At 38.9% G+C, this 26930-nt stretch overlaps 2 protein-coding genes across 6 annotated transcripts; one reads left to right on the top strand and one right to left on the bottom strand.

Annotated features, from left to right (window-relative positions):
• Positions 1–16986, bottom strand: LOC107599038 (host cell factor 1-like). Of its 3 annotated transcripts, none has more exons than XM_016290557.1 (28): positions 16842–16986; positions 15486–15690; positions 14562–14710; positions 13917–14077; positions 13624–13832; positions 13433–13517; positions 13225–13331; positions 12459–12638; positions 11025–11363; positions 10728–10879; positions 10447–10641; positions 9926–10144; positions 9736–9840; positions 9422–9638; positions 9015–9157; positions 8792–8924; positions 8456–8652; positions 6725–7583; positions 6053–6180; positions 5540–5866; positions 3932–4157; positions 3553–3825; positions 2529–2632; positions 2305–2442; positions 2015–2200; positions 1347–1644; positions 1184–1247; positions 1–764 (listed from the first exon to the last, which is right to left on the bottom strand). In XM_016290557.1, exons 1-28 carry the CDS (start codon positions 16908–16910, stop codon positions 725–727), a joined length of 5508 nt encoding a protein of 1835 aa, XP_016146043.1. In that variant the 5' UTR covers positions 16911–16986; the 3' UTR covers positions 1–724. The 3 variants fall into 3 exon arrangements, with proteins under 3 accessions (XP_016146043.1, XP_016146117.1, XP_016146190.1); XM_016290631.1 differs by lacking the exon at positions 16842–16986 and adding an exon at positions 16629–16739; XM_016290704.1 differs by lacking the exon at positions 16842–16986 and adding an exon at positions 16032–16155.
• Positions 16394–26279, top strand: opn1sw2 (opsin 1 (cone pigments), short-wave-sensitive 2). Of its 3 annotated transcripts, none has more exons than XM_016290890.1 (7): positions 16394–16559; positions 18727–18809; positions 23974–24032; positions 24146–24314; positions 24520–24685; positions 25201–25440; positions 25536–26279. In XM_016290890.1, exons 2-7 carry the CDS (start codon positions 18775–18777, stop codon positions 25641–25643), a joined length of 777 nt encoding a protein of 258 aa, XP_016146376.1. In that variant the 5' UTR covers positions 16394–16559; positions 18727–18774; the 3' UTR covers positions 25644–26279. The 3 variants fall into 3 exon arrangements, with proteins under 3 accessions (XP_016146376.1, XP_016146451.1, XP_016146299.1); XM_016290965.1 differs by lacking the exon at positions 16394–16559 and adding an exon at positions 16920–17039; XM_016290813.1 differs by lacking the exons at positions 16394–16559; positions 18727–18809 and having other exon boundaries at positions 23480–24032.
• The last annotated feature ends 651 nt before the right edge of the window (positions 26280–26930 follow it).

Genomic DNA, 26930 nt, shown 5'->3' with positions numbered 1-26930 from the left:
TTTTGTTTTGTTTGTATGGCAAATCTCAGTTCTAGCAAAGTCCTGTCCTGCCGGTAATGTACTTCCATGGCCACGTCTTTATCTGCAGTTCTGCCTCTATTTCTGCTTAATGCAAAAGTGCACAGACTTCACCATGAGGCTGGAGTCCAGAACAATTCCTTATGCAGATCTTATTTCACTGAGCCATTCAAGTGAAAAATATCCCCTCTTGTCTGAGGACAAGTGCTTGCTTTGTTTCCCCCCCCATTTCCGTTTTTTCCCCTCACATGAAAATGACATCACTCATCTCCAATCACAATCGTGTCCACACATTTACCGTGAACTAAAACCATCACAGAAAAGAGAGCTTCTTCATTTGAGCCCAGCTGACAGATCAAACGATACAAATATCTTAAAACTGGCGATTGAATTTACTCAAGCAAGATACATGTATTGAAAGAAATGGGGGAGAGCAGAAAGGAAGACTCTACAATGGAAAAAGCTCCCCCCCCCCCACTCAAAGCATGTTGAAAAATACTCAAAAATATGCAATGTGCTTTTCTCCATTCATACTACTAACAAGAAAAAAAGATTTCCCTAGTAACTGTATTCTTAAACACTATTTCCTTGTTGATTTTGTGCTGTTTGTGATGGATGGTTACAGTTGAAGATGTGTTGAATCCGGATGGAGCATTAGGAATAGTGTAAGTCTTTCTGGTCTTGGAGGACAAACGGAGAGAGGGGCTCACTGGTCCATTCTTGCTTTTTTCTGACCAATCCCTTTCCTGTAATAAAATGTACATGCATTTTAATACTCAACCATAATTCTGCTACTGTTTAAAATTTCGGGGACAGTCATTTTTTTAACACTTTTATTTAGCAAGGATCCATTAAACTGTTTAAATATTTATATTTATACAATGACATTTCTAATGTTATAAACGATTTCTATTTCAAATAAATCCTGAAAAAATATCAGTTTCCAGAAAAATATTAAGCAGCAACACTGATAATAAGAAATATTTCTTGAGCAATAAATCAGCATAATAGAATGATTTCTGAAGGATCATGTGACACTGAAGACAAGAATACATTACATTAAGCATTACAATTGAAAACAGTTATCTGAAATTGAAATCATATTTAACATTACTGTATTTTTGATCATATGCACTTCTGTAATACTGAAGACATGGACACTCACGTATCTGGTGAAGAAACTGCTCTTTTTGGGGCAGGCTTTGCAGAAAGGCCATCTTTGTTAGACTCTACAAAGCAAGAGGCAATACAAAGCAACTGTAAAATCTATCTTGTCACTGCCTGAAACAGAAAAAATTCTCCACCAAAGAAAGCCAGAAAACCTTTACCTTGCAGCCATCGCACTTGTGTAGCCGGGCCGTAACCTTTCTCGTTGCGTGCCGCGATGCGGAAGATGATGGCGGGTTTGGTGGTATAGTCTATATGGGCGTTGGACAAGATGGAGGACTGGACCAGGCACGAGGGATTTGGCCCACAGTAAACGCGCATGAAGGCAAGCTGGGCCGGGGCCGAGGGTTTTGCCTCGGTGGTCTGGCTGCTCTGGATGGCCAAATACACAGAATACTCCGTGATCTTTCCTGATGTCACAGATGGAGGCTCCCATGTAAGGTGGGCACCGTCTGGACTCTGAGGAGAGAAATAAGTAAAGAGAGGATGCATTTGAGTGTAATAATTAATTTTCTTGTTGCATCAATTACAGATCCTGCTGATCCAACTGCATCGAAGAAATTAACACTTTTATTCATGAAGGACACATTAAATTTGTTCAAAAAGTTTTGAAAATTTTTATTTTAAAGCTTTAAAAAAAAAAAAATTACAATACTGTTTTTACTGTATTTAAAATTTAAAAAAATAAGCATATCTGTCAAAATATTTGTAAAACAAAATTAATAATGCCTTTAAAAATTCCTTTTTTTAAATTTTTACAACATTCCATTTATCATAACACCATATGTAACAACAGGTAATCAAGTGCAAATTAAGATTTGAGGTGTACCTTGCTGATCTTTATGGCACATGGTGCCCCTGGGAAGCCCGGCAAACAGGTCTTGAAAGCAGATATTTCAGAAAAGGCTCCGCGGCCACACGTGTTTATACCCGCCACACGGAATTTGTAGGCTGTCCCGGGCTGAAGGTCCACCCTCTTCATCTGGCTGTAGTCAGGGATTGTGCCAGAATCATCCTACAACGTAATACACAAGTTCTGTCAGTATACTTACTTTTACAAACAAGCAATGGTGTAAGGTCTTAAAATATTGTTTGAAGGAGAATCTCATTGTGGCTCACCTCAACATAAGCGGCGTCATCTGCAGGCATGTAGAAATGTGTTACAACCATATTGGTCACTTTGACAATGCCAACATCAAACCACTGGTTTTCTTTCTTCACTTGAGGTTTGACCGTAACAGTGGGAGGGTTCGGTTTCTGTGAGGCAAAACAGAAAACAGGATTTTAAAATATTCTTTCGCATTCAGTGCATATTACCGTGACTCTTTACTCATGAAACTTACCACAGCCACAATACCATTGGCCACTTCAGTCAGAGCTGCAGCTGCCTGCATTTTAGCTGGACTGGCAACCACTGCAGGTGCTAATGTGCTGGACGGAGCCAAGGCTACACAGGGAATAAACAGAATCTTGATGGTTTTATTTTTTTAATAAATGTGAAGTTTTTATCTGAAAGCAGGTTTTTCATTGGCAAAAAGCCCATTGTCTATTGTCAATAGTGTAGTGATGTAAGAAGCACGGCTCACACATAAGTCACTTTCAATGGCAAATGTGACTGAACTTTTGAGCTTTAGACTTAAATTTTTTTTTATTTACTCTTTTAAAGTACATTAAAGGGGTCATATGATGCGATTTCAAGTTTTCCTTTCTCTTTGGAGTGTTACAAGCTGATTGTGCATAGATAAGATCCCTGAAGTTGCAAAGACTAAAAGACTATTTGCTATTGACTGTTTAAATGCGGAGTTTTGCGCATCGTGTGTGTGTGTGTGTGTGTGTGTGAGTGAGTGAGTGAGTGAGTGAGAGAGGGGTCACATCACAGTGGAGTCAGCTGTCTTAACCGTGGCTTGTGTACTGCAAACAAATACCAGCTTCATCACTGTGTCTGTCACGTGACTCTGTTCCCCTTTCGGGCTCCGTCTTTACATTTATTTTGAAAGATGAAGCTCGCGATTATGGTAAGGGGCGTTACATTTCCGACAAGTGCTTGCGGTGTTCGGCCAATCACAATGCACTGGGTCAGCTGGCCAATTAGAGCAGACTGCGCTTGTCGGAAGGAGGGACTTTGTAGAAAACTACATGTTTGAAAGAGGCGGGGCATAGAGGACCTACAATAATGTACAGTATTTTAAAAATAATGTGTTTTTTGAACATTAAAGCATGTCAACATATTCTGTTACACCAAATAATGATCTTTAAAAAAAGCATCATATGACCCCTTTAAGTTACTGATAATTCAACTATAATAATGGTTCGAAACAACTAATTTAGTCGATACTACTGAAAAGTAAAAAGAAACTTCACACATACTCTCTGCTGAGGTGCTAGGCAGCAGTCCGACAACTGTACTTGTGGCAGCGGCAGCAATCTCGTTATGTCCATTGCTTTCTGAGGAGGGATCATTTAGGCTGTCAGCCGGAGCCAAGCCCTCTGTGGGCAGTGCGGCCTGAGCAGCAGCTAGCTGCTGAGCTGCCTGGAGCTGCTGTTGCTGCTGAACCAAAGCAGCTAGTTCCTGCTGGGTCAGAACGATGGGTATGGTGTGGGTCTGCTGGTCATCTCCTCCGGCATCACCTGAGCCTGAGCCTGATAGGGGAATAAGACACAAAATGATCTACTGCAAGCTTTGGATTTAATATGAACATATGCAGGTCATAGGTTGGGATTTTGTGGATTAATGATGGTGACTCACTCATAACAGCCTGCTGTGCTGCTTGCAGTACAGCCTGAATGGCGAGGGCCTGGGCCTCCTCTGTCGCTGCAGCCTGGGCCGCTGCCTCTGCGGCTGCCGTGACGGCCAGCTCCTCTGGGGTCAGACCAGTCACCATCAGTGTTGTGTGTTGTCCATCTGACATCAGCTCTGGTGGCAAGGCCAGTGCCACGGCCTGTGATGCTGACGCCGCTTCTACACCTTCCATCTACCCCACAAATAAATAAATAAAATACAGGACATTTGAAACAGGAGTCTGAACTTTAAGTGAATTTGGATAATTGACACCTTAAAAACACTTGTTTTTATAATCCCTATAAATATAAAACTATATTAATATTTGGTACTTGGCAACTTTTTAATGTTATGTTTTTATTTCTGTAAATTTAAAAAAAATTTTTATAAAAAGTTAAAAATAATACTTTTTGCAAATAAGTTTGAATTCACTAATTTATTTGCAATAATAGCTGAAACATTCTACTGTAAAAATATTATATGAAAAATTTATTTAAAGGTATGGTTGATTGCGATTTCACTTTTTTTACGTTAGTTCGTGTGTTGCTGTTTGAGCATAAACAATATCTGCAAAATTTACAAAGCTGAAGGTTCAACACAAACGGAGATATCGTCTTTTAAAATTCTGGCAGTTTAATGCCTACAAAAACGGCTGGTAGGGACTACAACAAGTTACTTCCCGGGTTCGTGACATCACAAACCCAGATAAACCCCACCCTCAGGAAAAGGCAGCAAAGGGGGCGAGGCCATGCTGTGCTGCTTTAGAAAAGAGGAAGAGAAAACTAGGGGTGCACGTAAAAATCTATTCATATATGAATCGTGATTCTGTCTTCTAACGATTCTAATGGATTCACAAGTTTCAAAATCAATGTTCTAAAGCAGCGGTTTTTAATATTGTTCCTCGCGTTGCCTGCTCAGCCTCTCTCTTTCTCTCATTCAGATCATCATGTTCCATTTATACACTTATTTTCACATAGCTATGAGAAGCATTATACATGGCCGTTGTTTACAATACAACCAGAGCACATGCCGCTGAGGTGAGGGATGGGACGTTTGCGCACTAGAGGCGGTTTAGCGAATCACAACACTCTGGGCTAGCTAACCAATCAGAGCCCATCGCCCATTTCTGAGGGCGGGGCTTCATAAAAACAGGAAAAGATCAGCCCGTTTCTCAGAGAAGGGACAGAGCGGTGTGGAATAAAGGTAAATTATGTGAAAAATAATGAGTTTTTTAAAAAACGAAGCGTTAGCACATGTTAGACTGCACCCCATAAACACAATCAAGCCTAGAAAAGAAGCCAGTGAACCACCCCTTTATAAAGTACAAAATAACATTTGTAAATTAAATTAAATTTGCAATAATAGCTGGAAATGTTTGCTGAACATTTTATTTGAAATAAAACCCCAATTTATCTCTAGAATAAATTAATATTTTTCATTTTTCCAAAGTTAAGCACTAAATGAATAAATGAAAACAAAAATTAAAAACAAAAATATTGGTATTAATTTGCTAAACTAACTAATAATTGTATAGTTAATATATATATATATATATAGTAATACAACTGACTGTACCTCTGCTGTAGGTAGCTGCTCCTGAGCCGTTTCTCCCTCTGCCATGCTAGAAGCGTCATGCTCCATGGGCACTGCCCCTTCCTCCGCCTGGCTCTCTGCCTGCATGGCTACCGCAACGGCTTCTCCCTGGAAGTCACTCGGCAAGGCCACTGCCTGGAAGTCACTGGGCATAGCTACTGCCCCCGCCTCTGTCTGAAACTCTGCCTGCATTGCGACTGCCTCCGCTTCAGCCTGGCCTTCTGCCTGCAAAGACTCCGCCTCCGAGCTCTCCATAACAACCGGCTCAGCTCCGGCCTCTGAGGACGACTCCGTGATTGAAGAGATAGACTGCAGGAGAAAGACAGAGAAAGAAAAACTGCTGATGTTCTGAATCCCTCTTTCTTTTCAACCCTCCCCAACCACCTTCAATATCCACCACTCACATTCAGCATCCGTAATGGTATGCATCAGTTCCCAATGGATACAAAGTCTCACACTACACAAAGTTTAGATCTCAAAATACAGGCCACTCACCGGAACAGCTGGTCCTGGTAGAGGTGTGGCCTGTGTGACTATGGTAATGGCTCTGCTCTGGGGAGCTGCAGTGGACTGCAGGCCTTCTGTACTAGTGGTAGATTCTGATGCTTCACCACTCTGTTGGGCTAAATGTGCAAAATAAATTGTTACCATCAACCTTTAAAAGACAAAAAGAAAAAAAGTATAACATTGGGTCTCATTCACTAACTGTGTATGTATAATTTTGTGCATGAAATCAGTGTACAAACGTTTTCACAAATCATGATTCATCAACTTGTGTACTACAATTATTCTGAGAAAAAAACTAAAAAAAAAACACTGAAACCACACGTACACAAAATTCACACACTCTAGAGTGACCTTATAATTATAATGTTGAGACCTTTTTTTATACATAGATATTTCATCTTGGGAAAACCCTAATGTGGATATGTTTGGAGATTGATGTTTTATGCAAATTACTAGCCTCAGGCACACAGTCATTAATATTAGAACACGGTTAAGAACAAATTAATGTGCGTATGCACTTCTTGTGAATTAGGTGGATTTTTTAAATTCTTGTGCATATAAATAAAAATAATCCACACAAATATTAGCGAATGAGACCCATTGAATTTGTAAATATTATAAATGTGCAGATTTATAATATCTTCCGGAAATCTTAAGTACCTGTTCCCTCATCTGTCTCCATACTGCAGGTTGCAGTGGTTGCCGTGTTGGTGGTGCCCGTCTCATGAGTCTCACAAGGTGGGTTCGAGCAGACCCTCTGCACCGTTCCTGTCTGATTCCCTCCCATGTTAGATGACGCTGTGGTTGCCGTGTTGGTGGTGCCAGTCTCGTGGGTTTCACAAGGTGGGTTTGAGCAGACCCTCTGCACCGTTCCCGTCTGATTTCCACCCATGTTAGATGACGCTGTGGTTGCTGTGTTGGTGGTGCCTGTCTCGTGGGTTTCACAAGGTGGGTTCGAGCAGACCCTCTGCACCGTTCCTGTCTGATTTCCGCCCATGTTAGATGACGCTGTGGTTGCTGTGTTGGTGGTGCCCGTCTCGTGGGTCTCACAGGGTGGGTTGGAGCAGACCCTCTGGACAGTGCCAGCAGGAGCATTGCCCATATTTGAAGATGCTGTGGTTGCTGTGTTGGTGGTGCCCGTTTCATGGGTCTCACATGGTGGGTTTGAGCAGACCCTCTGTACAGCGCCCATGTTGGCAGATGCTGTGGTGGCAGTGTTTGTTGTACCGGTTTCATGCGTTTCGCAGGGCGGGTTGGAGCACACTCTCTGTATTGTGCCAGCTGGTCCAGTGCCCATATTTGCTGTTGCTGTGGTGGCCGTGTTGGTGGTGCCCGTCTCATGAGTCTCACAGGGTGGGTTGGAGCACACTAAAGTAACATTGCCAGAAGCATCGCCTGCACCAGACTCAGTAGAGGTGGGCTGCTCAGAGGTGGGAGAGGCCAGAATGGAAACAGGCAGATCTTGGACAGGCTGAGCCTCCACACCACTGGGTGTGGTTATGAGAGTCACCTGGGTGGGCTTAAGAAAGGATGACAAGATTAGGGACTACAGATTTAGTTATATTTTTCAGTAAATTAAGTGAATATTGTGAAAAACGGTTCATTTTAAATACAATTTTGTGTCAATTTATATTTTTATATCATTAGTTTTAATTATTTGTTTTATTACCCCATTAAATTACACTAGAGTTCAAAGGTTTTCAGTCAGTATTATTTATTTAAAGAAATTAATACTTTTAATCACCGAGGACACATTAAATTGATAGAAATATTTTATAAGATTTTAAAATGTCTTTAATGTCACTTTCTATTTCCAATAAATGCTGTGCTTTTGAACTTTCTATTCAAATAGAAAAAAAATGTTTCACAGTCCCCACAAAAATATTACCTGCTTTCAACACTGATAGCAAGAAATGTTTTTTGAGCACCAAATCATCATAATAGAATGATTTCTGAAGGATTATGTGACACTGAAGACTTGAAGAAATGGCTGCTGAAAATTCAGCTTTGCCATCACAGAAATAAATTAAATTTTAATATATAATATTATAATTTTTACTGTATTTTTGATCAAATAAATGCAGCCTTGTTGAGTATAAGAGACTTCTTTTAAAACCATTAAACCTTTCAGGCACCGAACAATAGCATACATAATTATAATGATTTTTTATTTTTATAAATACTACTACAAAAGACAAAAAAAAGAAAATTAATTACAAAAATTATTTCAATGAATTGTGTAATTATTTTGTAAAATATTCATTTATCAAATATATAACTTTAAAATATACTTGCATAATAAAAACAAAACAAAAAAAAACCAAAGATAAAATGGCTGCAATACTTAAAGAATAATTATACACAAAAAACATCTGATTATCTGGTTCTAACCTGCATGGTGGAGGTGACAGTGTTCAGGTTGCTTTGGGCAGCTGACACAGCGGTAGCATTAATGACCTGGCTTGAGAGGGTGGCAATTGTGCCGAGAGTGGTGATGGGAGTTGCCAGGGTGGCGTTGGCACTGGCTAAGCTTCCTCCAGCTAAGCTGGTAGAAACGGTTCCTGTGACTGTGCCAAGTGTTGTTACACCTTGGAAAGAGAACAGACACGGCGAGAGGGAAATACTTAATTCATAATAGAGGTTGATGAATTAAACTTGGCATAGAGACGCATGCAGTCTTTTAACAATGAACAATTACTATTGACTTTACTAGGTTCATATCCTCACCAGTTGTTCCCTTGACAACCAGCGTGGTTACAGTTGGCTTGACCCCAGATACTGGAGACACGAGACGCACTCCTCCCATCGGCAAAGTGCGAAGGATGGTTCCAGGCTGACCAGGAGCTCCCTTCAGAACAACCTTCAGATAGGAAAAACACAACCCATGTAAGAAAACGCTTCAACAGCATCATGTTTTTCATTTCACACCATATATTCTGAACCCAAATACCTGTGTTAGGCTTTGCTGGCCAGCTGCTGTACCAATCTTAGGCACTGCTGTAATGATTTTGCCAGGAGTTCCTGTTCCAGATGTCATCATCTTTGAGGTGATGAAGGTAATTGGGCTCTTCACCCCTGTACTACTAGTCACGCCTACAACAGAAAACAGACACCCATTAAGCCCAAACAAAGTCACCTGAAATAATATTATGCACACACATTATTATTATTTTTTAGAGTCGTTGATAATAATAATAAAAATAATAATAAACGCATAACTATAACTTAAATAATAAATGTATTATTTAATGATACACAAATATACACATTAATATTAGCATTACTATAATTGTTAATAATAACAATAAATATTAACAATAATAAGACTCTTCTTGGCAAAATTGCTTATTTCTTTACCTGCAGCTCCCTGCTGTAGAGCAGACATGGGGATTGTTTTGATAATAGTGGTGGTGCCTGGTTTGTTGGTGGTGGTAGGGGACATGCCACTGATACCCAAGATAGTGGGTTTGTTTCCTGTGCCACTTGCTTGACTGGTGGTAATTATGGTGGTTGGCTTTCCATCCGCAGACGTTACCAGTTTCAGAATGGTGCCGGGTGGGAGGGGACCCTTTGTCTATGGAATAAGAATGACATTGAAGTTAAGATTATTTCAAATTGTAATTTGTGTGAGCGTCTGAGAGATTTAACTATATACTGTAGGTTTAATGTACCTGTATAATTTGAGTCAATGGGTTGGAGGAGGCCTGTCCAGTCATAGAAGTTGTCTGCATTGGTTTGGTCTGTACCACTGACATCATCTTGCCCAAGTTGGAAATCTTAAAATAAATAAATAAATAAATAAATACATGCCAATTCTATGCCTTTCTAATTTTTCCTATGCCAGAATTTACAATACTGTACCAGGTTTCCTCCCATGGAAAGTGGGCTCTTAACAAGAGTGATGGTCTTGGTGACTCCACCCACCATCGTGGTCACAACCTGAGCCTGCTGGGCTACGGTAACTGTACCAGACTTGTGCACGGTGATGATGGGCCGAGCAACTGTGGTGGGACTGGACACTGTCGGAGTGGCCACCTGTGCAGCCGCAGTCTTCAGCATGCGAGTGGCAGGGTTGCTTACCTACGACAAAATAATTGTGAGTCATTAAACCAGTGCAGGCCAAGACTGCAAAATAGCTTGCCACATAAATATGTAATTCAGCTGATGTACGTTTACAGACATGTGCATGCTGGCTAATGCAAGTTTTGAATTCAGCTCCTCCAATCATATTTTAGAGCTGGAACCATCTAAGTTTTGCTGTTTTGGAGTCTTTGGTTTTTTAATTCAAGTGTTACCAAAATAGGCCCAACATGAAAAATAAAGCCCAAGGGGCAAGAGGCAATATGAAGAACTACACACAGTGACAATCTTAAGATATTTACCATCACAGGTGATGCCACTTTAACTGTGTTGGGGAGAGTGGTGTACCCAGGTGTCATAGCCATTGTTTTAACAATTGTGGCCCCAGCCGGCACATTGAGAACAGTGGCTCCAGGGGAAGGAGGGATTTTCTGTGTGGCTGCAGCAGCTGCGGCCAAAGCTGCCATTCCACTCATCTGAGGGCTGCTGCCAATGGGCTAAAAAAAGAGGGGAGCGGGGAGTACACATTTAAATAAAGCATCAACATTTTTATAGATTCCAGCTTTACTTTTTTGCTTCATACCGTTCCTTGAGCGGTCTGTGTTGGCACTACCATGCGAACACCTGCAGGAAGTGATGTCATAGTGACTGGGGATTTTCCGGCCTGGCTGGCCTGCCGCACAGTGACAATCGACGTCCCGGTGCCTGACTGAGGGGCCGCAACTTTCAAAATAGCTTAAATATAAAATAAAATGTTAAACTCAACCGTTAAACTCAACCCCCTCAAAAAAAAAACACTGAGAAAGAATATTTAAATTACATTTAAGTATCGAGTAAACAAAAAATTTACTGTGCTATTAACAATTTAACAAACTGGTACCTGGGCCACGTGCTGTTGAGGCAGCCACAGGACTTGCAGGTGTGCTGGGCAGGACTGAGGCTGTGGGAGAAGCAGCCTGGGGCACGAAGGTGATGCCACTTTGCGGCAGACTCTGAGCAGACGGAGCAGCTGCGGCAGGCGCTGGACTCTTAGGCGAGTTTCCAGGGAGGGAGGGAACTGCGTTGAGGGCTGGTGATGTGGCAGCAGTGGCTGATGGGATATCATATTTCTGAAGCTGAAGCAGGTACATGTCTGCTGTAGACACCGCTCCCCAGCTAACCTCTAAAGAATTTGTGTTGGCCCGGACAAGTTGTACCCGTGAAGGAGGATTAGGTCGCTCTGCAAGAAAATGTAAAATGGCAAAAACCAGTCAAATTGCATGGTTCAATACAATCAACTGATGCAAAAAAAATACTACTCCATGTGAAACATTTTATGCATTTGGATATTTGCATTTGCATTCCCAATTCTACCCCTTAGCCCTTCCCCTTTCCCCTACCCCTCAGTTTCGCACGTTGACGTGAAAGGGTAGGGGTGTCTCGATTCTCTTTTGGTTGGGGGGATAGGGGTAGGGGAAGGGACAGATAGCCCTTCAAACAAAGATTTTTCGGGACCACACTTCAAACAAAGGGGTATGAATTATCTCAGTGTAAACTGGCTTCAGCGGCAACATGGCTGCCAGAGCGAACAAAAAGACACATAAATGTAAGCATTTTTGGCATTAATAAAGATTTTAACGAAAAGTAATCATTTGTTTTATGTTACATTCAATCGTGAGTTCATAATTACGGTCATGTTACGCAAAGGAATGTTTGCAAAAAAAAATCGCTAACGCCATATATTTTCATGTCTGATCTGGGCGATAACCACCATAGACATTGAGGGGGGCTAACCCCCCAATAATTATAAATCGCTAAACCCTTTTCTCAAATATTGCCAATTCGAGAGAGCGAGAGCGAGAGCGAGAGCGAGAGAGAGAGAGAGAGAGATTAAAGTTATGTGTATGCGCGTTCCTCTTTTTAGAGTCAGTTTACTTCAAAAATAGCGATTTTATCCTCTTGCTGCTGGAAAATATAATGTAGCGATTCAGTATTTAAACTGTTATTAATAAAAGTTGTGGGGCAGCGTTGACAAGTTTCTGATGTGTGTGTGTGTGTGTGTGTCAGTAAGCAGCGCATTAATATAGAACGGTAATTAAAGGCTCTAATGCACACACCAGTATAGGTGTGTGTATTGTAGGAGCTAGACGACGTATGATGATGTGTGACGTATAGTAGTGGTGTCCCAATTCTTAGGGGAATATTTTTACCCCTACCTCTTGACACTCTGTTTCAAGGGACATGGGGAAGGGGTAGGCGGAGGAGTATAAAATAGAATTGGGATTGGGCCTAACTGTGTCAGAAATGCTCTATACTGCATATCTGTTGCACTCACCTGTCTCCAGGTACCAGAGATCTTTGCAGCACACCTGATTGTTCCAAGCTTTGCGGTACCCATCACGTCCACTCCAAACATAAAGTCTGTTGTTAATAGCAACAGCGCAATGTCCTGCTCGTGCACGTGGTATGTTGTCCTCCAAAGTGTCCATCAAAACGGTCTCCCATGACAAGGTGTCTAAAAGGAAAAGGAAGCCTTTTTTTTTTTTTTTTTTTTTTACATTTCAAGAATATGCTATAACATGACAAACTGCAATCAAAACATGCTGTTTGGGCTCAATCCTAACATTTCACAGATAGGATTGTCACAATACCATAACTTCCAGTAGATAACATTTTAAGTGAAATTTCACGATCCTTAATACCAATTTCAAAATAGGTTTTTACAAATAATAACATAAACAGGCATAATAAGGAAACGAAGAAAACATTTGTTTGATCACGGTTTAATTTACATTAACAACATTAAAGTAGCATCAGGCTGCATTTACACATCGCACAGACTAGACACATTTATCAGTAATTATAGTAATGATTTCTGAAGGGTCATGTGACACTGAAGTAATGGCTGCTGAAAATTCAGCTTTGCCATCATTACTTAAAATATATTAAACTAGAAAACAGTTTTAAATTACATTTTACAACATGACTGTTTTTACTACATTTTTGTTCAATGAAATTAAAAGCAGCCTTGGTGAGCATAACAGACTTGGTTTAAAAGAAATATATTTTTTAATACTACATGTACTTTAGCAAAAACATACCCAAGTTCAGGCAGGCCAGTGTGTTTGTACACTTCCATTCCTTCTCATGCGTGGCCACCTTCACATCATCCATCACCAAAGGAACCCAGCCACCAAAAACATACATTCTACAGACAAAACAGATGAAGGTATTAAAGGTCAGTAATGCCATTGTGTGAATTTAGGGAATGCCTGTGGTGATGCAATTCTAGATTACACTGAAACTCACTTGTTTGTAATAGTGGTGGCTGAGTGGAGGCTACGGGGGAGGGGAGCTGTGCCGCTTATTGCTGGCTTGTTCCAGGTCAGTGTATCTGAAAAGCAACGAATGACCTAATTATTGCTTAACCTAATTGACTGGTTGAATTAATGACCAATGTCTGACAAGCACCACATTAAAAACAGAGATAACCTTCATACCAATATCTAACGTCCAAAGATCTCCCAAACGGCAACCACTCATTCCTCCATATATAACAAGACGGGACTTCTTAGTAGCCTTTTCAGTATAAACTACAGCAGTGTGGCTCTCTCTTGGAGGTGGCAGTACACCGTATGTGACCGGTATATCCCAGCCCACAACGCTGGAGCCCGGACGCAGCTCAAGGGTATAAAGGTCATTCAAATATCTGGAAGCACACATAAATGAGTCTAGGAACCAAATAGTATAAATATATTTATTTACTGACCACATTATTATATGATAGGAATACCTGGGAATGTTGTTCTTGGGGTCTTCACTGTCATTGGCAAGCCCCCCGAAAAGATAGCACTTGTTGCCCACAAGAGAAAAACTGTGGCCCAGGCGAGGGCATGGTGGTGCTCCATTTTTAGGGGCTTTTGGTTTCAATTTTTTCCATTCCCATCTGCTTGCCTGATAATAGTAACCACAAGAAGAGATTTTAAAACACTACGCATCACACACACTTGCCGACTACGTAAACGGATACAGAGGAAAAACTGGGTATTATACACTAAATGACTGAGTGAGGGCCACACACTACCAGACTTCCACGTCATTCCAAACACAAACTCATACAGAAACATGCACCTCGCTGTTTGGACACACTACAAACAAAAACAATGTGTGCTCTAAAAGATGGCTCAAAATATCAAACGTTTGATCATCCAACTGGTTGGAATAATAGTCTAAAGCTAAAAATTCAGAGTCTGTGCCCATCATACACCATGTAATTTTCTGTGAAATCTGTCAACTCTGACTGGCCAAAATCAGCAGGTCAGGTATATCTTTCGGCAACTAACGTTGGCTAAATCAGCCTGCAAATCTGGGCAAATGTGTGTAGTGTATTCAAGCCTTTAGTCACATAACAGAGTGGTTTTAAAGAACTTTTTCTCACCTGTAACTCATAAAGGTCATTGCTGTACTTTCCATATTCCACCATTCCACCAAAAGCTAATAGACGTGTGCCATCACATACAAAACCATAAGCTGCACAGCCTGGAGGAATGTCTCCACGAACAGCTGGTATGAACCACTGGTTTGTTGCTGAAAAAGAAAGATATAGCCTATTTCATTATTCTGTCAATATCTCAGTGAAAAGGTGTAGACAACTTGCAATAAAGCTCTCTTGCAGTTTGAAAGCCAATGTAATTAAAAAGCATTTTATAAAATCAAAGCACTTTTTAATTGTCAAAGTAACAAAATGGACAGTAGGACAAGTTAAGGAGAAGAAGAGATGTGACCAACAGAAGAACAATACATCACGCCATGCCATCTTAGGTGAAATAAAAGAAAAACTAAACCACAATGAAACTGAAGTAGCAACAGATCTTTTCTTCCATATTGCGATGTACACCCAAGTGTATTTAATGTAAATTGTAATTTGTGTGTGTGTATATATATATATATATATATATACACACACACATTTCCACAATACTATTAATGTCATTGTGGGCTCAACAGTCACAGTAAGTTACTCGACAAAAGATAACAATAAGGCGCACTTGTGCACGTGCAGGAGGGGGGCGTGCGCGTGACGCGACGGCGGTCAACGTCCATTTTTGTTTTCTGGCGCCTTTTCCCCCACAAAAGTCGAGCTGCGTCAAGCGTTGCAATGAACTCACAGAATGTTTTACATGTTATACTATGCATGGATCTAATATAAGAAGGCGTTTTCTCTGAAACGCAGACAAATTTACGACTGACTTCAAGCTAAGTCGGTACTTCATCATTGCGCGCAAGAAATATAATAATGAAAAAGTGTAGTGACAAGGTAAACACAGCACACAAACGTTCCTCATAAAAACATTTTACTCACCTGTATTATAAACGTGCAACTCGTCAACGATTCCTTCGTTTCCTCCGCCGAAAACGACCATCAGCTCCTTGATGGCTACAGCTCTGTGGCCGTGTCTCGGTCGGGGAACCGGCCCGGACCATCCCAGAACCCGCTTCCATCGCGGATGCAGTGGAGCTCCGGTGGTGCCAGGCACAACGGAACCGGGGGACGTCATGTCCTTTTGCTGAGAAAAAAGGCAATGCACTTCAGCGACTCTTAACCACTAACTCATTGTTCTGTGAGCAATATAACACAAAATAGAATGGTATATATATTAAATAACACGTTCTGAATATAGATATGCATTGTTATAACATTACAGTGGTGCCATCGAAATCCCAAACACTGGGTTATTCAGAAGTTTGATTAATTCAGGAATGCCGCCATTTTGGCGCTTACAGACGGGCTAAAAGCCGGCCAGCTAGTCTAAATTACCGCGTGCTGCAAGTTGAGCACCGATAATTTTATACACCAAAATCTACACAACACCATATTCTAGATTAAAAAGTCACATCTCAAAATTACATGAGGCAGTTAAATGTCCCTGATGCAGAAAAAGTATCAACTCATGGAAGTCGCCATCTTGAAACAAGCCTCCGCCAGTCTGAAAAATGGCGGAGTGGCAAATAAAAACAATTTCAGGCAACTAAACAGCCAGTGTAAGTGAACAAACTATCTACTGACTGTTAAGTGATCATTATTCAAAACCCAATTCGCAAAATACCGCAAAGGTAAACAAAGATACAAAATCGGAGAATAACACTCGAAACCCAGTCCCCATTTGCTGCAGAAGGCTGTTTTCATGCCTCTCTGGGAGTCGCCATCTTGTCAACCACTCAAAATAGCAACAATACTACATTTTAAGGGTGCAGTTTTATTCCAGTGCAATGCAAAATAAAACCACCGCCCGAGTGCTGCAGTTTCCAAGCGGTTTGGGCATTTAAGCGAGACTTTTAAAGCGTGCGTGAATTCATGCAGCGGAATGCGGTTACCAGCAGCGCAGCTAAAACAGACATTTAACCTCATTTCACCAAAGGATCCGCACAGAAATACGTAAGCGCAAATGCATCCCGATACATACTATGGGAAGATACGTCCGCGCAAATGCATCCCGATACATACTATGGGAAGATACGTCCGCGCAAATCCTCCAAGCGAAAACTATAGACGGGTTGGTTTTTATTCAATTCATGCCGCCCCGGTGTAAGCAGCCATCTTGTCGTCAAATCAGCCCACTAGCAGCTCCCACAAGAAAAATGGCGGCTAAGTTTATGTTCGCCATCAAAAATTCACATTTCGGCTCAATGTATTCTCTTCACCTAGAGTCATACGTACGAGATTCGTGTTGCAGTATCCGATGAACTGTTTTGATGGTCTGTTTTTGAAATGATAGCACAGGTTCATCCAAATCCGTTAAGAAGTATCCACTCTCATGCCTGCCTGGAAGCCGCCATGTTCCTGACAATACAGCCGCGCCTGCAGCCACCCGTCACAAATATGGCGGAATTACCACGTCCCTCTCCAGAGCTCTTTGTAAAACGCGCACTCACAGTTCAGATATACAATCCTGCATTTCTTAAGCAATTATTTTCTAATTATTATACCCTATATGTATGAATCTGGGATCTGCTAAAACTATTCAGACAATTTCCACCGATTTTTTACAGTTTATGTATTAAGAGCTTATTGTCCCACACTAAAGATGGCGACTTAAGTCGAAGTTTATTGTTAGATATTCTTTTTCTGCCACATTTTTTTTTTTTTTTGTGCAATGTATTCACAAATATGAGTGATGAAATTATTATTGCGTCTGAAGAAAAGTTAGCCACGAATGAATGAAAACAGGGCTTCTATTTTCTTGGAGTAACGCCCCCCAAAATACTTTATCGCCTACAAGAAGCCAATGTCGATATCTTCCTAGAATATACACTTTGTTAGAAAATAGCCTCTTTTTTTCTAAACCCGTGCAAAAACGCTTTTGAACAATATTAAGGAGATTTGCTTTGGATAAAAGCTGTCAAATGCATAAATGTACCATAGGGTCATTCTTAAAATGGAGTGGCAAACGCGAGGCGGAATTTGTATAATAATAAAATATGTATTTTAAAAAAATGATTGAATTTGTGCATGTTAAAACGGTTATTTACAACATAAGCACTTGTGTTAAACTATTATGTTGCAATTACATCCAAGGATACCTATTTGAAATACAGATTTTGTTTCAAACTCAATTAAATATGTATTTAAAAAAAAATGTAACTTTGAACAGTGCGCAAATAGTTTTCACCCTATAGAATAAAATTACTTCAACTGTTGCATTTGAGGGACTCTACTTATCGCTGCAAATTTACACAGTTTAGGTAATTATTGGATGAAATATATAAAGTAAATAGTTTATATATCTAAGAATGTATTGTTTATTTCTTCGTTCATTCTGTTTATAGTGTTTTTACATGACAAAAATTGTATTCAGTAATACAGTCTGATACACTTGTCTTAAAGGGATAGTTCACCTTCAGATGCTGGTTGACTTCCATAGTATGGAGAGAAAAAAATGCAAGTGGGGACCAGCGACTGAAGGCGAACTATCCCTTTAACTTGTGATCTAACTTGTCACATGCAAGAATAACCTACAGAATTCTATTTAACTTGTAATTTTAAATTTTCTTTAAACATTGGCAAACTATTTTGACTATTTAACTACAGTAGTAAGAAACTTCATTACAACCCCGTATACTGTCTGGTTCTTAGTTCTTTCAGTTTTTCAAGCTAGGTGGCAGTGTAGCATCTCTTAATTTTCCTGTAGTGTACCTTGTCATTACTTTGTCAGAACAAGAGTACCTTAACTTTCAAGACACATTGTGTCTGCAGTGTTAACACCTTGATTATTAACAATATACTGAGCAATACTGAAAATAAATACATTGTAGTTGACACAGCTGTACACAGGCAGTAGGTGATAGATAATAATATAATTAATAATAATAAATAATAATAATAAAAAATTGCATAGACATTGGAGTATTGGCAAATCGATTGGCAAAGTTTGTGACATTGATGTAATATTTACTGAAACATGGAGACATGACATTACCAGGGTTTTTTCTCCTTTTACTCTACATTTAATCTCTTGGATGTATAGGAGGAACATCCTCTTATACATCATTTAGATATTAAAGACATCTAATTTGTGTCTCATGTTGTTTTTTATTTTCTGCAGGCAACAGTGGTATTCAGAAGCTCTAAATACAAACTTTTTTTTTTGCCAATGATCCATCAAAAAGTCAGCAATTGGTTCAAATTGTAAGTATGTATCCCTGTTTGAATCTATAATGTACTTCATATGGAATCAGATTAAACACATTGGAAAATTAATGATACTTTAAAAATAATCAAACTTTTCACCAAAATACTTTTTAATTCAGTGCACAATAGCATACTATTTAGTCACATCTACCAACAACATAGCATATATCGTTTCTGCTGGTTTTCATTATTGTTTTTATTTTATTATTCAAGGATAAAAAATAGGCACAACCATGCTGTAATACCTTTACAGTGTGCTTGCATTTCTTAAGGTTGCATTGGAACTGCAACTATGTTTCAGATGTCTGATGTTTTGTCAAGATGTGAATTTTAGTATCAGTCAACATGTGTGTTATGTCATGTTAGAGGTCAATACATTCATTTTTCTCTGAATCTGTTCAGCTTAATGATATTGCAATGTTAAAAAAATAAATCCTTTTAATTATTGTAATCATCTACTTTTCAACATTAATAAATGCTGTATAAGTATTGTTTATTGTTAGTTAAGTGATGTTAACAAATGAGACATTTTTGTAAAGAGTTACCAAATATCTGTGTTAGTTTGCACATAAATTATGGAGCTTGTTGAACTACCAGAACAGTGAAATTAAGTACTGGTGTTTGTTGATTAGATTAAACAATTAAGGCATCATTTAAGGTGCTTTAGCACACAGTCAGATACAGGATGTGGCGGAAAAGAGATGAAAACCATTAATCCTCTGTAAACACTTCCTTTCACCCAAAGTGATTTTGTAACTGCATTATTTTTAAGCCCAGCTGCGCAAACCTCAGTCAATTTCGTTTTTACAAACCCAGCCATTCATGTTAATTATATGCAGGTGTGTAACAATTTATAATATCTTTCTTTATTTACATTAAAGTTATTGTATTTCATAAAACTTAACCTTATTATTTTAAATGCTCAAAAATTCATTTGCAAGTTTTACTGTAAGCTGATATGCATATGTTTCAGCTTCTTTCCAGACTTGCAGTTATTTACTTGGTACTTTCACTTTTTAATGTTGATCACTAATAGTTTTCCTTAATAACATTTACCTCGCTTATATAATATTTAACAGATTGTTATTACATCAAATAATCTGAAACTTACACTACAAGCCAATATTCAGAACAGTATTACAACAGCAAATCTTCCAATCTTTGTGTGTTTTTGCTTCTTTATTTTTTATTGTACATTCATTTGTTTATGTCAATCACTAAGACTGGTGAATATCAGACTGTATAAACTGGCTGCAGACATACTGACACAATCTCTGCTCTGAAGCAGGTTAACAGGCCGGAGATAACTATGTGACGCACTTACAGGTGTCTTTACCTCAGGCACCACTCCTAACTAGTTCACACTGACTGTGGTAGTTAAGAGCCTTAGCACAAGTCCAATAATTAGTCCTAAGCCACTAAACAGATCATCATATGGGTCAAACAAGTGAGGAAGACCAGAGATTAAAACAGAAGAAGAGGGAGGGGACAGAGCTTTGACCACAGAAGGTGACGAAATGAGCAGGAAAAAAAGGCTCATCTGCAGTGATTTGATGATGGAAATGAAAACGATTTTAAGATTAGGTTCATTTTGGTTCAGTTTAAGATTCATTTTGATAATGACATTTTGTGTGCTAACTCTCCTTATACCCACCCCAAACCTGCATATATCCCTTTTTTTCTTTCTTTCTTTCTTTCTTCTTAGTTACTGTTACTCTTGTTGAGCAAAGTTTCCAAGGTCCTAAATACTTCCCAGATGACTTTCATGCAAGCTTATGAGACCCTAGAAATATTGAAACATAATGAGTATAGTAAGTTTAACATATAATACCACATTAAGTATATATACTGGTGTTGAATATTTGGGCCTTTTTATCTTTGCTACATGTTTGTATGGGAAATCCTTTCTGGGAGTGATTACTGTAGCTCAGAGGAGTATTTTAAACCGGAAGACTTTAATTCAAATCCCACTCTTTGCTCATGCAGTGACATTTCACAGGATGACACAATATTACTGTGGCTACTTGACTGATTCCCTCTTTCTTACTGATTGTGTGCAATTTATTGCATTTTTTAATGCCAAGTGCACCAGCTGTAGTTGTATGAAATCCATTTATTTATTACTTAAAGTGTGACACCTCTCATTGCAATTACATTTTCATAAAATATTTGAAGGTTTATTTATTTTATTTTTTTTGCATCATTAACTCCCACAGCAACTCAACCTTTGCAAAGGGTGAATCCTGAACTGCAGTCTCAAATTATACTAGTATGAATAGTGAACAGTTGCACTTATCAAATATACTTTTAATAATTAATTAATTAACAATATTTTATTTATATATACACATTCATTTTTATCAAATAATGCACATGTGATGTTGTCAGTAAGCAATTATGACTTTAAATTGTGTTAAGATCAAAATAAGTTTTAAATTGCTTTACCAGTCTATCTTAAAATATTTGGTAAGCTAAGTGAGTGCTCTAAAAAATTTAAGGTTTGCTAATCATTATCTCATTGGAGCAACAAAACCAGTAAGGTACATATAAACTTCTGCTTTATTCTATGACTAAGACTCCATCCTGTAAACAATTTTTTTTCTTGTATCACTGTAAAAATAATTCCATCTATTTCAAAGTTCAGTTGCTGCCATACATTTTTAAGTATAATCAACTTGGTTGTACAAGTAATTTCAACTTAAATTGCATTAAACCAACTTTAAAAAAATCTAAATTATTATTTTATTTTTTTGGTGTAATTATAATAAAAATTTGAAATTGCTTGATTTTCTTTATTTTGACGAATTAATGTAAAAACATAAGTTGTCGTGACTTACTGATCATATCATTTTTTACAGTGTATAAGTTTTGTATAGTCTATGTAATACTATATTTGTGTAACATTCACTTTTAGTGTGATTATTAACCTCATTAAATGTACACTGAACAAAATTATAAACGCAACACTTTTGTTTTTGCCCCCATTTTTCATGAGCTAAACTCAAAGATCTAAGACTTTTTCTATGTACACAAAAGGCCTATTTCTCTCAAATATGTGTTAGTGAGCACTTCTCCTTTGCCGAGATAATCCATCCACCTCACAGGTGTGGCATATCAAGATGCTGATTAGACAGCATGATTATTGCACAGGTGTGCCGTAGGCTGGCCACAATAAAAGGCCACTCTAAAATGTGCAGTTTTATCACACAGCACAATGCCACAGATGTCTCAAGAGGGAGCGTGCAATTGGCATGTTGACTGCAGGCATGTCCACCAGAGCTGTTGCGCGTGAATTGAATGTTCATTTCTCTACCATAAGACGTCTCCAAAGGCGTTTCAACATGATAATGTACGGCCCCATGTTGCAAGGATCTGTACACAATTCCTGGAAGTTGAAAACATCCCAGTTCTTGCATGGCCAGCATACTTCACTATGTGAAGGAGATGTGTTGCACTGCGTGAGGCAAATGGTGGTCACACCAGATACTGACTGGTTTTCGGACCCCCCGGACCCCCCAATACAGTAAAACTGCACATTTTAGAGTGGCCTTTTATTGTGGCCAGCCTAAGGCACACCTGTGCAATAATCATGCTGTCTAATCAGCATCTTGATATGCCACACCTGTGAGGTGGATGGATTATCTCAGCAAAGGAGAAGTGCTCACTAACACAAATTTAGACAGATTTGTGAACAATGTTTGAGAGAAATAGGCCTTTTGTGTACATAGAAAAAGTCTTAAATCTTTGAGTTCAGCTCATGAAAAATGGGGGCAAAAACAAAAGTGTTGCGTTTATAATTTTGTTCAGTGTATTTACTGATGAAAAATGTGTGCCAGTGTCATTAGCACATTTTCTGTCAATTATAGTGGGTGCAATGAATGTATTGACTTTAATTAATAATGAATATAATCAATTAGACTCCCCTTTAGATAGCTTTTTGAAATCTGAAATAGATCATTCAATCGATCAGGTTGTTTAATCAAAATACAAACCATGAAATAACCTAAAATAATGAACAGAACATCAGTACAATCAAATTCCGTGTCTGTGAAGTCATCACTGACAATTCATAATTATTTCTGTGTGTGATCCAGTGTGCTGACAAGCTTGTTTCTCACTGCATTTAGCATTATCTGTTTTTTGCTTATATTTTGCTTATGTAGCTTATGTGTGTAAAATATAATTTGATAGACTGTTATTTATGGTTATTATCTGTTTTGTACAGATGTTCTAAGTTGTAGTCCCTTTCTCGGCTCTGACACAAGAATTCTCTATATACGAGCGTCAAGGGCATTTCAGCTGTCAGGTATTAAAGGCTCTTCACAAAGGCCGCGATTCCAGGCTCAGAGCTGAAGATAATACGATGGGAAGCAGATTAAAGAGGGTTAACTGCAAGTGATTAGCTGCATTATCGGCACTGTGCAGCAGATTAACTGCCATCGCTAACACAGAACCACACTGCAGGGTGAACGGGATGATCCGAATTAGCCAGGTTTTGGTGTTGGAAATGAGATTAGGTGAAATGTGTGTTTTGCAATATACAGATGTAGTTTTGTGTGTGCGTGCTAGAGACCATGTGTTTGGTAGATGACAACAAAACACAAATCCTTCCATTAAGGCCATTTGGGAGGAGCGAAATGGTATCTTTTCAATCCTTATAAAAGAAGGATCACTTGGCAATAATTTGAGGGCGGCTTCATCTGGTGATCAACGAAGAAAGAATATACAGCGATACGGGTTCGATTTGATTTTTTTGCGATGCTACAGTAATCTGCGAAGGAAATAACTTATTTAAGCTTCAAGGCGTTACAGCGTTCTCGGTGGAGTGTTTGCCAGTTTCAAACAAGATGAAGCAAGTACCAGAGTTTCACGAAGACTTCTACATACCCATTCCTTTAGATGTCCACAACCTCTCAGGTTACAGCCCTTTTTTGGTCCCCCAGGACCACCTGGGAAACCAAGGTGTATTCATGGCCATGGCTGTCTTCATGTTCTTTATTTTCATCGGAGGGACTTTGATCAACATCCTTACCATTGTTTGCACAATTCAGTTCAAGAAACTCAGATCTCACCTTAACTATATTCTTGTAAACCTTGCCATTTCCAACCTGTTTGTGGCAGTTTTTGGTTCCCCGTTATTGTTCTACTCCTTCTTTAATAGGTACTTTATCTTCGGGCCCACAGCATGTAAAGTTGAGGGCTTCCTTGCAACACTTGGAGGTAAAATGCAACATGCATCCACATTATTTTAAAGTTTCTGTGTTAGCTTGTTGTAGTCCATTGTAGTTCATAGATTCAATAACCGTTTCTCTGTTTTTTCTTTGCTGTTGCAGGAATGGTGAGTTTGTGGTCTCTTGCTGTAGTGGCATTTGAAAGGTGGCTGGTCATTTGCAAACCCCTTGGGAACTTTACCTTCAAAACCCCTCATGCCATAGCTGGCTGCATACTTCCTTGGATTAGTGCATTGGCAGCTTCACTCCCTCCACTGTTTGGCTGGAGCCGGTAAGTCCCAGTCCTCATACTACATTGATAAGGACAAAGCCACAGTGCCTCCCTTCACTGAATCTGAAGAAAGAAAACCAACACCTAGCACCTTTTTGCTCCACTCCTAAACAGCTAGTTGAAGTCCAGAAGTGAAATCCTCTGATTATAACTCAAGTGTGTGGAGTTGTCTATCCCATCAGTCTCACTGAGATCTCTTTTACAGGTACATACCTGAAGGTTTGCAGTGCTCCTGTGGACCTGACTGGTATACCACTAACAACAAATACAACAACGAATCCTACGTCATGTTTTTGTTCTGCTTCTGCTTTGCGGTTCCTTTTGGCACCATCATCTTCTGTTATGGTCAACTACTTATTACACTCAAATTAGTGAGTACAATTTGCATTTCCTATTGAATGCTGCCCCAGAATGAATAATTTTAGTAAAATGTCAATGTTTTGAGAAAAGAGTAAAAGTTTGGGTGAGGAAGAGGAATTTCGTAGAACAACACAGTGTTGTATAAAATACAAAAATAAGTGATTTAAATAAATATTAAAACCACAAAGCCATATTATTTTCGGTTAATTCCTGTTCTTTATTTTGATCGGAAAAACTTAGACAGCTATATGAACATGCAGATCATAAAATTAAATGCACACTTTATTTTTTTTATAAAGGTAAGATTCATACTAACATTAAATACTGATAACACAACTGATAAAATACCATTTATTATGTATTTTTTACATGAATATATAATAAATGTTTTTCATTCCCCTGCCACACTCTTTGATGCTTTGGGATACACATTGCTCGTGTCCACTAGATGGAGACTGTATATGTATATTATTGCAGTGTTGCTCACGTTGCCAGGTGCTCTAAAATCCCTTGTTTGTCCTACCAGGCAGCCAAAGCTCAAGCAGATTCAGCTTCCACCCAGAAGGCAGAGAGGGAGGTGACAAAGATGGTGGTGGTGATGGTGTTCGGCTTCTTGTTATGCTGGGCACCATATGCTATCTTTTCTGTCTGGATAGTTTCCCACCGTGGTGAAACTTTTGATCTGAGAATGGCAACCATACCATCCTGCCTTTCTAAAGCCTCTGTAGTGTATAATCCTGTCATCTACATCTTAATGAACAAACAGGTATAGTTTTATGTACTAAGTGGACATTTGCAGTATTGTTGAAGTTAACTAATCACTTGAAGTAACATGTTCTGCTCTTTTCTTTTAAAACCCAGTTCCGTTCCTGTATGATGAAGATGGTCTGTGGCAAAAATATTGAGGAAGATGAGGCCTCTACTTCATCTCAGGTCACCCAGGTCTCCTCTGTTGCACCAGAGAAATAAACCCATTTTTAATGTAACCTCCTCCTGTGGAAAGAACCACTTTGGCAGTGAAAAACAATTTTACAGTGATTGTAAATAATAAACATAGACACAATAGGAATTTTTGTAACTTGGTCTTGGCTTGCTGAACCAGTAGAATTAGTAGAAATTCATTATTATCATTAAAAATGTACAATAAATGCAAAGAAAGAAAGAATTGTGTTGTTAAATGTAGCAGTTGAAGAGTATATATATTTAATATATAGTTTATATATTAAATATGTTACATTGGTCTTATTTCTTCCTGTTTCAAACAGACCACACCATTTTACCACAGCTAAAACATGAAAACAGAGAAGTATCTCATATGTCTGGTTGTAATCAAGTCTGTAGCCCTTCAGTTATGATTAATGGAGTAGCACATCCAAAGATGGTCTGAAAAATAAAGTTAGACAGAGTTTTATCCAGTATGCAAAAGTGCTTTGCACTGAATTGCTGCACTAATATTTAATCATTTTTAATTATTGCACTGATAAGCAATAATGAGAATGTATGTACAGTGGACTTCAATGTGTCTTTAGATTTTAAGAAAAAATGTCATTGCTCAGGTCTTTGATTTGTGTATGCATGCTTACTCACCTTAACTTCTGGTACTTCATCCGAAAATTAAATGCACACTTTATTTTTTTTATAAAGGTAAGATTCATACTAACATTAAATACTGATAACACAACTGATAAAATACCATTTATTATGTATTTTTTACATGAATATATAATAAATGTTTTTCATTCCCCTGCCACACTCTTTGATGCTTTGGGATACACATTGCTCGTGTCCACTAGATGGAGACTGTATATGTATATTATTGCAGTGTTGCTCACGTTGCCAGGTGCTCTAAAATCCCTTGTTTGTCCTACCAGGCAGCCAAAGCTCAAGCAGATTCAGCTTCGACCCAGAAGGCAGAGAGGGAGGTGACAAAGATGGTGGTGGTGATGGTGTTCGGCTTCTTGTTATGCTGGGCACCATATGCTATCTTTTCTGTCTGGATAGTTTCCCACCGTGGTGAAACTTTTGATCTGAGAATGGCAACCATACCATCCTGCCTTTCTAAAGCCTCTGTAGTGTATAATCCTGTCATCTACATCTTAATGAACAAACAGGTATAGTTTTATGTACTAAGTGGACATTTGCAGTATTGTTGAAGTTAACTAATCACTTGAAGTAACATGTTCTGCTCTTTTCTTTTAAAACCCAGTTCCGTTCCTGTATGATGAAGATGGTCTGTGGCAAAAATATTGAGGAAGA

Source organism: Sinocyclocheilus grahami, unplaced genomic scaffold (assembly GCF_001515645.1).
Source record: "Sinocyclocheilus grahami isolate Dianchi unplaced genomic scaffold, SAMN03320097.WGS_v1.1 scaffold2.1, whole genome shotgun sequence".
NCBI classification, from domain to species: Eukaryota; Metazoa; Chordata; class Actinopteri; order Cypriniformes; family Cyprinidae; genus Sinocyclocheilus; species Sinocyclocheilus grahami.
Note: the sequence above shows the minus strand (reverse complement) of the source record. Positions and strands in the feature narration are given on the sequence as shown.

Excerpts from the sequence above, each read along its gene's own strand:
- LOC107599038 (XM_016290557.1), bottom strand. The coding sequence starts at position 16,910 with ATGAACCTGTGCTATCATTTCAAAAACAGACCATCAAAACAGTTCATC. Across the intron at positions 10,880-11,024 it reads CTCAACAGCACGTGGCCCAG|CTATTTTGAAAGTTGCGGCC; the intron begins GTACCAGTTTGT and ends TTTATATTTAAG. Across the intron at positions 10,642-10,727 it reads CACAGACCGCTCAAGGAACG|CCCATTGGCAGCAGCCCTCA; the intron begins GTATGAAGCAAA and ends CTCTTTTTTTAG.
- opn1sw2 (XM_016290813.1), top strand. The coding sequence starts at position 23,660 with ATGAAGCAAGTACCAGAGTTTCACGAAGACTTCTACATACCCATTCCT. Across the intron at positions 24,033-24,145 it reads CTTCCTTGCAACACTTGGAG|GAATGGTGAGTTTGTGGTCT; the intron begins GTAAAATGCAAC and ends TTGCTGTTGCAG. Across the intron at positions 25,441-25,535 it reads ACATCTTAATGAACAAACAG|TTCCGTTCCTGTATGATGAA; the intron begins GTATAGTTTTAT and ends TTTAAAACCCAG.